This window comes from Podarcis muralis, chromosome 6, assembly GCF_964188315.1.
Source record: "Podarcis muralis chromosome 6, rPodMur119.hap1.1, whole genome shotgun sequence".
Taxonomy (NCBI): domain Eukaryota; kingdom Metazoa; phylum Chordata; class Lepidosauria; order Squamata; family Lacertidae; genus Podarcis; species Podarcis muralis.
This window is the reverse complement of record NC_135660.1, coordinates 28,367,454-28,379,460: the sequence shown is the minus strand read 5'-3', so window position 1 is coordinate 28,379,460 and position 12,007 is coordinate 28,367,454. Positions and strand designations below refer to the sequence as shown.

Here is a 12,007-nt window from a genome sequence, read left to right as displayed (position 1 = left end):
TGCACCATAAAAACTCTACTATGTTTGCCTGATTGGGGGGGGGGGGGCAACTTAAGAAATACTAGTATTTTCTTTTACTCAAGTTTTTTTTCTCTTAACATGAAAGTGTCTCAAAGGAACAGGTTTTACTGAAGCATTCAGAAATGTACTTTGCTTCTATCTAGGAAGGCCAATACTGTACTCTTGTTCTGCAAATACAAAGTTGCAATTCACAAGTAGTTTTAAGGCAAGATCCCTTAAGAAGTTTCAAGGACATGAATTGTCACACGGACAATTTTCCGTTTTAAAAGGAAATAATCATAACTGTTAGATACCTTTGACATGTCAGTATTCTTTGGAACATCAGTATTTTTTTAAGAGTGTATGAACCATAACACCTATCTAGAAGAGCAACACAAATATAGTCAGTTGTACTACAACTCAGCAAAAAATTATGGCATCTTTATCTCTACATTTTAAGATCCTGGTGCCAGGCCTAGATCTATACCTATTATCTACTCCAGATAATTACATGTTCAAACAAATGGCTTGAGGACTTCAGCTTGGAGAGCAGAAGAACCTTATTTTAAGAGGGTGTTTCATAATGGTAGATGATGGACTTCTTTCATAAAAGTCTGCTGAACTATTGCTCATTTCTTTAGTTTGCCAGCAGTTTTACATAACAGCCCAATTTTAGAAAACAACACTGCTAAAATGACAATGTAAAACCAATGTAAAACCAATGTAAAAGCCAATGTTATTATAGCCAAATATTCCCTGAACAAAAAGCTGATATTTCTAGTGTGGAAAAATCACAACGCAGAAAGCAAGCCAGAACTGTTTGCTTTCCAAGAGACATGTGCTTTGGAACCCGCACATACTACCTTAAGTAAAGCATACAGCATCTGAACAGCTTCAATAGGATTTTAATTATTGTGCATTCAGGAGCAATAATACTCAAGGGGGGGGGCACACTAAAGAGTTACTGCAACTACCAGTGCATGATCTTCAGAGGGATACAACAGGCTTTTATTCCCAAATATCTGCAGGGAGAAGTCAATAACTCCTCATATTACGGCTGGATGAATCATAGGAAAACCACAGAAGCAACTTTCAAAAGTTGTCCCCGTATCAACTCAGCATCGTCAAGACTGCAATATTATGTACTCTAAACTCACACTCCAAACCCACCACTGTAAAACAGATCATACTTGCAGCAAGAAAACACCAACATGTGTCTCCCATGCAGTATACAGGTCCTTACACATGCCTGCCAACCTCTGGCCCTTCCCTTACAAATAAATATTCTGCATTAGTGTATTTTCTTCCACTCATGCCATTCAAAACCATTCGGCCTCCAATACTGTTTTGTTTTGCCACTTTAGAATTTCTTCAAAGTTTACTCTGAGATTTAATGCAGCTTCGGTCTGCCAAAAAGTTTGTCTGTGGGATTCTGTAAATTTATCTGGCAGTCTTTCTGGCTGACCATCTGGAGAATATTTTAGAGCAGAAAAAGAAAAAGAAAAAAAGACAGAGCAAGAGAGAGGAGGAGAGAGAGACCTGCAAGCAAGAACACCCCTGCTCTACCACTCTCTCCCCCCCCCTCCCGCGCGCGCGCACGAACGCACACTCACTAGGGACCTCGATTCGTTTTTGTTAATGACTCCTCTACCAAAAAAAAAAAAAAGGACCACGTTCAGCCAACACGGGGCGGGGGAGGCGGGGAGCGGGTTGAGCAATAACAGTCTACTCTTCTATATTCCAAACCAGACCCCATCAACTCGTCGTTTGCAAGCAGATGTCAATGAAAATTCTTGTGCGCCCTACAAAACGTCAGTCCCTCGTTTCCCCGGGCAAACACACACACACACACTAGCAGTATGTTTCTTTATTAAAAACAAAAAAACCTGGAATTCAACGATTTGGGGCAGAGGACTCTTTATAAAGAGTCAGGAAGGATTCTTCCTACACATCTCACTCAAGAGAAGCTCCTTTCGGAGCCAGAGACGGATCCCCCCCCCCCGCCCCCAGAATCCACGATCTGCAAGTCATCTGCGCTTTTTGCAAAAAGGAGCACATCTGGAGTCAAGATTCCCCATCGCAGCCCCGTCCAGTCCGTTGTGGAATGCGCCTGGCGAAGGAGGAAAGTTGCGAGAGAAGGATCTGCCAGGCAGGATCAGGCGGAGGAGGGCGCCAAGTTGTTGTTTTCGCTGCCCCTTACTCAGTTCGCCACAAATATTGCAATCACATGACAAGAAGAGTGAGTCTCTCCGTCTCACCCCCCACACTTTCCCCGTCCTAATAACCGCCGCCTCCGGCACCGGCGGCAGCAGCCGCTTCCCCTCGCTTACCTGCAGTCTCTCGCTTGCCGGCTGCCACATATTTCTCCCGCTGGGACCTGGCGGGACACTGTTGCTAACGAGCTGGCTGTTGCGGAGCGGCTGCGGGGCTCTGGCCAGGCTCGCTCACATCTGCTCGGCGTGTGTCAGCTTGGGGCGAGCCGCCAGCGGGCGACGGGGGCGAAGGGCAAGCGCCGCCCAGGCGAGAGGCGAGGGAGCCGGAGAGGGAGAGCGCTCCGGAGCCCCGGGAGCCCCGGCTACGAACTTGGGTCGCGACCAAGATGTCGAGCTTTGGCGCCGGCTTCCTCAGCGAGGCGAGCTCCGCCGTCCTATTGCGCCAGTCGCCGCCGGAGGCCCCTCAGCGCAGCAGAGGCGACGTGGGGAGGGGGGCGACCAGGCTCTCCAGGCCCCGCCCCGCCGCCCGCCTCCTCGCTCCGCCAGCGCCGCCCACCCTTCGCTCGGGAGCCCGCTTGGGCGCTGCTGACTGGATTTGCTCGTCGCCTGCAAGAGGCGGCGGCGGCGGCTTCTGCGCGCGGCGTGTGACGCGCGAGTTGCTTTGGCGCGCGGCGGCCGATGGCTTTGCCCACAGCCGCGCAGGGACCAAAAGCGGGTTGAGGGGAGGGAGGCGTTCATTAGTCGTTTAGTCGTGTCCGACTCTTCGTGACCCCATGGACCAGAGCACTCCAGGCACCTCTGTCTTCCACTGGTCAAACTCATGCTGGTAGCTTCAAGAACACTGTCCAACCATCTCGTCTTCTGTTGTCCCCTTCTCCTTGTGCCCTCCATCTTTCCCAACATCAGGGTCTTTTCCAGGGAGTCTTCTCTTCTCATGAGGTGGCCAAAGTAATATTGGAGCCTCAGCTTCAGGATCTGTCCTTCCAGTGAGCACTCAGGGCTGATTTCCTTCAGAATGGAGAGGTTTGATCTTGTTGCAGTCCATGGGACTCTCAAGAGTCTCCTCCAGCACCATAATTCAAAAGCATCAATTCTTCGGCGATCAGCCTTCTTTATGGTCCAGCTCTCACTTCCATACATCACTACTGGGAAAACCATGGCTTTAACTATACGGACCTTTGTTGGCAAGATGATGTCTCTGCTTTTTAAGATGCTGTCTAGGTTTGCCATCACTTTCCTCCCAGAAGCAGGCATCTTTTAATTTCATGGCTGCTGTCACCATCTGCAGTGATCATGGAGCCCAAGAAAGTAAAATCTCTCATTGCCTCCATTTCTTCCCCTTCTATTTGCCAGGAGGTGATGGGACCAGTGACCATGATCTTCGTTTTTTTTTTATGTTGAGCTTCAGACCATATTTTGCACTTTCCTCTTTCACCCTCAATAAAAGGTTCTTTAATTCCTCCTCACTTTCTGCCATCAAGGTTGTGTCATCTGCATATCTGAGGTTGTTGATATTTCTTCTGGCAATCTTAATTCCGGCTAGGGATTCATCCAGCCCAGCCTTTCGCATGATGAATTCTGCAAATAAGTTAAATAAGCAGGGAGACAATATACAGCCTTGTCGTACTCCTTTCCCAATTTTGAACCAATCAGTTGTTCCATATCCAATCAGTTGTTCCATATCCATATTAGGGTCCTCAATAGGCAAAGGCCATGCGTGTCTGGTAGCAGGGAGACATCTCTTTTTTTGCACGCTGATGGCACCAGAGCCCAACGCAGGTGGAGCGGTGGCTTCTCGGTCTCGCCTCTGGGTTGCAGCCACGGTTACGCTCCTTTCGTCTTGTAATTTTGGCTTTTCTGGTTGGGGGGGGAGTAAGGAGGTGCGAGCTGGTGCAACACTTGGGTGCATAAAGGAGGGCTCCAACGATGGATCCTGTCTGTACTGGGGGTTCCACTTTAAAGACAAACCCCAACTTTCTACCCTGAGCATGATGGACCTCCTTTCCAGGTCGTTAAAATGTTCCGAGATAATAATTCACAGAACGTGCTCAAGACTGCATTTGCCCTGGAATATCATGGGCCTCAGCTAGCAGGCCAAACAATAGCTTATCAAGATGATGCAAACATGAGGCTATCCAGAGGGTTGCATGGAGCCACCTTGCTACTTCCTGGGCTTTTACTGCAGCACCACCTTGACCTAAGCCAAGGTCTGGTCTAATCTGTCATCAGAACTGGGACTTGCAGTTAAGCTCTCTCTGCAAAGCAACTACAGTAGTACCTCGGGTTAAGTACTTAATTCGTTCTGGAGGTCCGTTCTTAACCTGAAACTGTTCTTAACCTGAAGCACCAGTTTAGCTAATGGGGCCTCCTGCTGCTGCCGCGCCGCCGGAGCACGATTTCTGTTCTCATCCTGAAGCAAAGTTCTTAACCCGAGGTACTATTTCTGGGTTAGCAGAGTCTGTAACCTGCAGCATCTGTAACCTGAAGCGTATGTAACCCGAGGTACCACTGTACAGTACTCTATTCCGAACTTAAAAATGGAAAGCGTAGTGCTGGTGGTCAACAAAAGAGGTTTAAAGACTGTCTCAAGGCAAATTTTTAAAAATGTAGTACAAACACCAACAACTGGGAAATGCTGGCCTGCGAGCACCCCAGCTGGAGAATAGCCTTCACCAAAAGTGTCATGGGCTTTGAAGACACTCGATCTCAGGATGCAAGGGGGAAACGTGCTAAGAGGAAGGCACATTTCGCTAACCCTCACCATGATCGACTGCCGCCTGGAAACCAATGTCCCCACTGTGGAAGGACGTGTGAATCCAGAATTGGCCTCCACAGTCACTTACGGACTCATTGTTAATACCCTGTTTATGGATGACAATCTTACTCGGCTTTGAGTGATTGCCAAAGAAGAGAATGCAGTTAAGTATTGGAACTTGACCCTACAGGATAAGTGAAAGGCACCGGCTGAGGAATGTAGGGGACAGGATTCTTCTCAACCTTTAATAGTATGTGAGTGAAGGATATTTGGTTGGCAACAACTCACCTCTCTTATCCCAACTTTTCAAATCCAGATCCTTTATATTTCTGAGCATGTCCAAACATTCCCACTATTTTTTATTATTATTATTATCTCACACTGTGGCGTTGAGAATTGTACAAAGTTCCTTTATTTTTCCTCTCTCCACAGTACAGTAAGCCTGCCAGTAATGTGGGGGTTTAATTCCAGGCACCCTGCCTAAAGCCAGAATTGTGTATAATCAAAACACATTGGGTTCAATGGTGGGTCGGGTTCCTCAAGTCATTTTTTTCAAGAACCCTGCCCCCCATTTTTTAAATAAAAAAAGCCATGCATGTAAAGTTGAATGTGCACAAGTTAAATGCACATAAATTGCAGGTTGTACAGGATGAGTCTTTTAAAAGGGGCCCCATGGAACATGTGTACTCTATATCCACGGGGCTTCTTTTAAAGGACTCACCCTGTATATTGCAGAGGGATTCCAAATCACTCACTTCTTGGTTCAGTTCCTGCCAGCCCAAGTGTCCTGAACCTCTGACCTACGTGGCAACAAGTCAGTATGTCATGTCCCCAGTCCAGGGTCTATCCCCATGCCCAAAGTCCTAACCGAAGCACAGTCCCGCAGAGATCCTGCAGCATCCAAACTGAGGTCCCTCAACATGGGCAGTTGAGCAGACACAGCACCTCACCTCTGCTGCCCTTTTGTACTTTGCATTCTGATTGCAACATCTGGGCTCGATGATGGATGTGACCCTCACCTGTTCCAAGCCTACTCCAGCCGAGGAGTCGCACACCTCTTCCCAAAGCTAGCAAGCCCCACCTGGTCAGCTAGGGAGCTGGGCTGTGGGCCCTTGCCTGCCTCAGCTTCCTGGAGCACCCCTCCCACTGCTCCACATGCCTCAGAGCCTGCCATGTTCACGCAGACACGACTCTGGCTCTGGTGATGGTCTGGTTCCTGTGCACTGACCCCCGTTCCTTTGTCATCTTCCATCACCCCGTACTTCCTACACCAACCTCTCCTTGCCCGTCCTCAGCTTGCCCCAGTGTGTCCCAGTCCCAGCTACAACCCTCACCAGACTCCTCTTCCTTCTCCCCATTGTTCAGCCAGTTCATGACACCAAGTGTCTAGAAAAGTGTGGGGTGCAGACAAGTAATACTCTGCTTTGAGATATCACCATCCTCTTCACTTTAACATCAATATTTGGAGTTGTATTCAACTGAATTGCATTCATAGTAGGCCTATTAAAATGAATGGATCTAAGTAATGTCTATTAGTTTCAGCATATTTACTCAGATTATGCTTTAGTTGGACACAACCCTTCATTTCTGATTTGCTGGCACATGTTAAAGTGGGTATAACATATACCCAGATATATGTTGAGATCATTTGACTGATTTGATTTATTGTATTTATACGCCAATTTTCATTCAAATGAATCTCAAAAGTGGCTTACAGAGAATAAATAGTAATAACATAATGAAACAATCACAAATACAGTGTAAGTCATAAAATAATTAACAAATAATAAAAGAATTACGATCTATAAAACACGATTAACAAAACAAAAATAAAGATCACCATTATGACAAAAGTCATATGATTGACAAGTCAATACAGTGTTTAGAGATCATGTCTGGTTTACTCGTCAGTTTTTATTTTGAGAGTTGCTGTGTCCTTTCCTCTTTTAAAACAAGGGACCCCCTTCGGGCAGTTAAAATCCACTCAAAAATGTATTTTGAATTCCACTTTGCAGATTGCAGGTTTTCCCCCTTACATCTTATTTTCCTTAAGGGAGCTGCTGTACACAGGCATAAGAGCATCTATATATACAAGTACACATTTAAAAATCATGCCCCTGGATTCAACAAGATTTATGTGCAAGAATAGCAATGTGCATCAATTACATCTGGCCTTCCTCTTTATTTCAGAAACTTTATGGACAGAAGAACAAAGGCAGAGAGAAAACTAGGACCTTTCTGATAGCCATCTGCAGCAAAAACTCCCATCTCTCTCCTTCATTATGCAATCTGCACTAGTAGGTGAGAGTAACAGAGACATCTGCTGGTAAGCGATGCAGCAATTTCCCTTATTTGGCAGGACTTCGTTCAGGGCCCAAAATTCATTGTTTCCCCCCTAGACCACACTTCAGACCACACATGGAAATAAAGCAGCAATCTGGCACAGGAAACCTCGTCTGGTGTTGATTGTGGCAACTGTTCTCTTAATTATTAATTCTCTTCATATTTATTTTTTGAGGGGGGCAGTGGGGAGGCCAAGTTCAGCATTTAGGTTTTAATACAGTGAAAAGAACAAGAGCTTTTGCTTAGTGCCAAAATTGCTTTGTTTGGTTCGCAATGAATTGACAAAATTGTAAAACTTCTATTATACATTAAACTTAAGACATGTTGTGACAAATTAGTTTTTTTTATCGTTGTTGTTAATAACTGCAGCAACATCTGCAACAACAACGAAATTAAACCATTTCTGATCTTTCGATTTAGTACCAGTTTGAAGTCACCTTTCCTGGTTCTTTAGCCAAAGCACAACAACATTTGTGGGACCATAGCTTTGCGGGATTAGTGCTTGCACAAATGTTAAGGTACTTCTTTAGCACGTCTCCACTAGTGCCTGCCCCACGTAAAAGCTTTTCCGTGTTACACTGACTAATAAACCAGTCAACATCTGCAGAGAAGGGGGTTTCCCCATGATCTGGAGAGAACTGTGTGGCTGCTCTCTGATTTTGGAACATCACCCCTGTTGAGATACAATGGACCCTCGCCATTTGCAGTTCCCAGAAACGATCGAAAACATTCTTATTTTGACAAGCAACAGCGACAACTTCCAGGCCAACAAAAACAAACAAACAAACAAACAAACAAACAAACACCACCCCAAACCACCATTATACCCCTTTAACCATCATGAAGAATCATGGAAACCATAGTTTGTTAAGGCGGATCACCTCGCAGAGCTGCAATTCCCAGGACCCTTAACAAACGACGGCTCCCAACTGTTGATAGCACCTGCTGGAGATGTAGAGATAAGGTTGGGACCTTCTTCCACATTTGGTGGACTTGTGATGTAGTAAAAGAATTTTGGAAGCAAATTCATGACGAGATGAAAAAAGTTCTGAAATATAATATCCCAAAAACCCCCGAGCTGTTCCTCTTAGGAATGATTGGTAAAGAAATAAAGAAAATAGATCAAACCTTTTTTCAATATGCTATGGCCGCTGTGAGGATACAAATAGCACAAAAATGGAAAACCTCTGACTTACCCGATATAGGAGAGTGGCTATTGAGGCTATACCAGTATATGGAATTAGCGAGATTAACACAAAAATTAAGACAAAACAACCCAAATAAATTTAAAGATGAATGGAATAAATTTCTAATTTATTTTGAAAACACCCAGGGATTAAATAATTTATCAGTAGACGATAGTTGAAATCATCGATGTTTATTTGCTTTATTAAAACTGTAGAAAAAATATAAGAATTGGTAACTCCAAGACCGAGCTGGACGGAAGTTTTGTTAATTGTATATGTGGCGTTTGTCTTCTTTTCTTCTTCTTTTTTTTTTTTTTTTTGTTTTTCTTTTGCGCTTGTTATCTTTATCCTTTTTTTTTTCTTTTTTTGTATGTTTGTATTTGTAATACAATGTAATATGTGTAATTTTCTTCTGCGCTTGTTATTTTTATCCTTTTTTTTTCTTTTTTTGTATGTTTGTATTTGTAATACAATGTAATCTGTGTAATTTTCTTAATAAAATAATAAAAAAAACAAAACAAAAAAAACAAACAAACGACGGCTCCCAGGATTATCCATGATGGTTAAAGTGGTATAATAGTGCTTTAAATGTACAGTGCAGGTGTGACTCCGGTGAGGTTCTCCACTTCCTCCCTTCCTAGACCAAGGGAGTAAGGTGATGGAAAGCCTCACCAGCACTGCCATTGCTAAAGCAATGGCAAAAGGGAAAATGTTAACCCGGGGGGGGGGCTAAAGCAGTAGCAAGTCAATGACAAGTAAGTCAGGAAAGGGGCCTCTGCTGCCACCATCACAGGAGGGTGGGCAACAGAAGAGGGAGGCGAAGGCAGCAGGGCAGCTAATACAGTGACCTTGATAGGGGCAATCCTGCTGCCTTGGGGTTTTGTTTGTGTTTGAAAACCTATTTCTAGTTGCTTTATCGTATGGTGGTAAATCGCCTTGAAATTTGCATGATTATACATATACATAAATAAATGTATAATAACTTTTTCAGAGCAGTGTAAATAATCTTGTTATCAGCACCTTCGGCAACTTTGTTAAAATTTTCGTTACCTCCTTTCCTTTCGTTACTTTATTGAAAGCAGCACACATATCTTGTCACCTTGCGTTTATTTTACTTATGTAGTCATTGTTTTGGGTAGGCGGGGTGGGGGGGAATAAATAAATGGAGAGTGGAGGAAACACACTTTCCAAAACTTCCCCAAGCCAGGTAAGGCAGAATGTTCAAGCCCTTTCACTTTCTTCCCAAAGCTTGGCAAACACTTACTGGAAGAGGGAGGTCTCTAGGACTCTGCTTAGAGCCTTTGTGCCACCTTTCCAAAGCTGGACAATCAGCCCTCCACCTTGCAGGAGGTCCAGTTCAAGGGGCTCCTGGCTTTACACAACGCACAATGGCCAGGAACATAACCCCCCTTTTCCTATGTCTTTGTAGGAATTTTGAACCACAGCTACAATGGAGGAGACAACACTTAGAACCTGAGTTTTCAATATTATTAGTGTGGCAATTTTGCCTGCATCTCTCTTTTTCCTGTTGCTTCAATTTCATTCATGTCCTAATCACTGAGAAGAGTCACAAACAATTTTTTTTTTTAATCCTGTTGGCTTGGGGAGGGAAACCCCATTGCTATTTCATACTTTCAGCCAATAAGAAACTGTCCATTTCTTCCCTTTTTTTCAATGAATTGCATCGTTTCACATTCCCTGCCTGTAGTTTTCCAGACAATTACTCGTAATAAGAAGTGCTCATAGTCTATAATTCATTCTTTGGAGTGCCTTTCTAGTGAGATCCTTCATCCTGCCACTATCACACTCCACACATTTCCGCTTCAGTTCCATCAGCAAATCAAGGTCCTATAGACAACAGACCAAATTATTACTATGATTACTTCTAATGCGCCATCAGAATTCATGACAAGAATGAAAGTAAATCTCTTCTCTGGGTAGCTTTGAGTCCAGAGGTGGACAAGTGAAAAGGATGGAAAGAGACAGGAGGGGAACATGATGCAAAGAAAGACAGAAAGCCAAATACACTGTACTAAAATTAAGTCATTCTGAACCAAATTTAACCCATCTTTTTTCCACCAAGGAAAACTGGCTTTTGTTTAGCTGGGTATCGGTTTATGCAAATAATGTACTGCCCTGACCACTACACTGGTTGGGTACCAAATTCCTTTTTAGTGGCTAAAACACTCCAAGGTGAGAAGGGTCCACCTCATAATTGATGGGGGGAGGTAGTTCCAAGGCTGTGACTGTCCTGGCTGCAATGGGTGGGTGTATACCTGGTTCCTTAATGATGCCTTGCATTTGGAGCTTCTTGTCTGTCCGTGTGTCCTGCCTACCCCATTCTACATAGGAGTGCCTTCAGAGCATGCCGATGGAGAGCTGCCTTCTCCCATTGCAGCGGTCTTCTTGTCCTTGGTCACTGGCTCTCTGTTACTTGCCTACTCTTCTCCCTGGGATCAGTTTTGTCTTCCATGCATCCCTGAGGATTTTGTGCATCTATCAAAGCAGAGAAGTAGGTGGGCCACTAAATCAGGCATGTCCAACAGGTAGATCGTGGTCTGCTGGGAGATTGCAAGGTGTTCCTGGTAGATCCTTGTTGATCTCTGGCCCCCTCAGCTATCTCCTTACAAAAAAGCAAACAAAAACAAAACAAAACCCAACTTTTTACGACAATGGGTAGATCACTGCCAGTTTTTTTAATACTGTGAGTAGATCGCAGTCTATTGGGAGTAGGACGTCCCTGCACTAAATGATGCCATGCAGTTCAAGAAGAGCAGGTGTTCTCAATGTTTAATTCCCAAAAGTGAGGTGCCTTACTAATTTCCAAAGAGGAGCACTTCAACTACATGCTATAATCAAGTCATTCAGTTCCTTGTCTATTAATCACACTTGACTGCAGTGAAGCACAAGCTATTCAATAGCTGGCAGTATTGGTTCCTCCGATCAGAATAGTTATGAATAAAACCTGAAAGGTGAAGAAGAGACATATAACTCTACAGCAGTGAAGCCACAGTAGTGGAATAGCTCAGCTCTAGTTTACGGAGGAAGGGTTTAAAAGAAAATAATAATAAAAAGAGCAAGCAAATGTATTAGAATGGATTCAAATAGATTCCACAAGTGCTAGAAGCAAATTCAACTTTGCAGTTACTTTGAAACAGGTCCAGTTTAGAAGTGACATTGAGACTGTGTGAGACACCCATGTGGTGTTACTAGGGATAGAGTGTGGGCAACTCTGTCTGTTTCCCAGATCTGGAGGGAGGCAACATGAGAATGGGCCTTTTCTGCAGTGGTTCCCCATTTGCGGAATGCTGCCCCCAGAAAGGCTCACCTGGCTCCTTCATTACATATAAAAAGGTAAAAGAGTGCCTGGCATGCTCTGGTCCATGGGGTCATGAAGAGTCAGATATGACTAAATGACTAAACAACAACAAAGGACCCCTGGACGGTCAAAGGCGACTATGGGGTTGCGGCACTCATCTCGCTTTCAGGCCGAGGGAGCTGGTGTTTGT

General features: G+C 44.4%; 1 protein-coding gene across 1 annotated transcript in view; it reads right to left on the bottom strand.

The window, feature by feature from the left end:
* PID1 (phosphotyrosine interaction domain containing 1) overlaps nt 1-2,742 on the bottom strand; it is an 87,635-nt gene extending 84,893 nt beyond the window's left edge. The window contains exon 1 of the mRNA XM_028731155.2: nt 2,331-2,742. Coding sequence (XP_028586988.1) covers nt 2,331-2,360 — 30 coding nt within the window. The 5' untranslated portion in view covers nt 2,361-2,742. The remainder of the gene's footprint in view (nt 1-2,330) is intronic.
* Between the last annotated feature and the right edge of the window lie 9,265 nt (nt 2,743-12,007).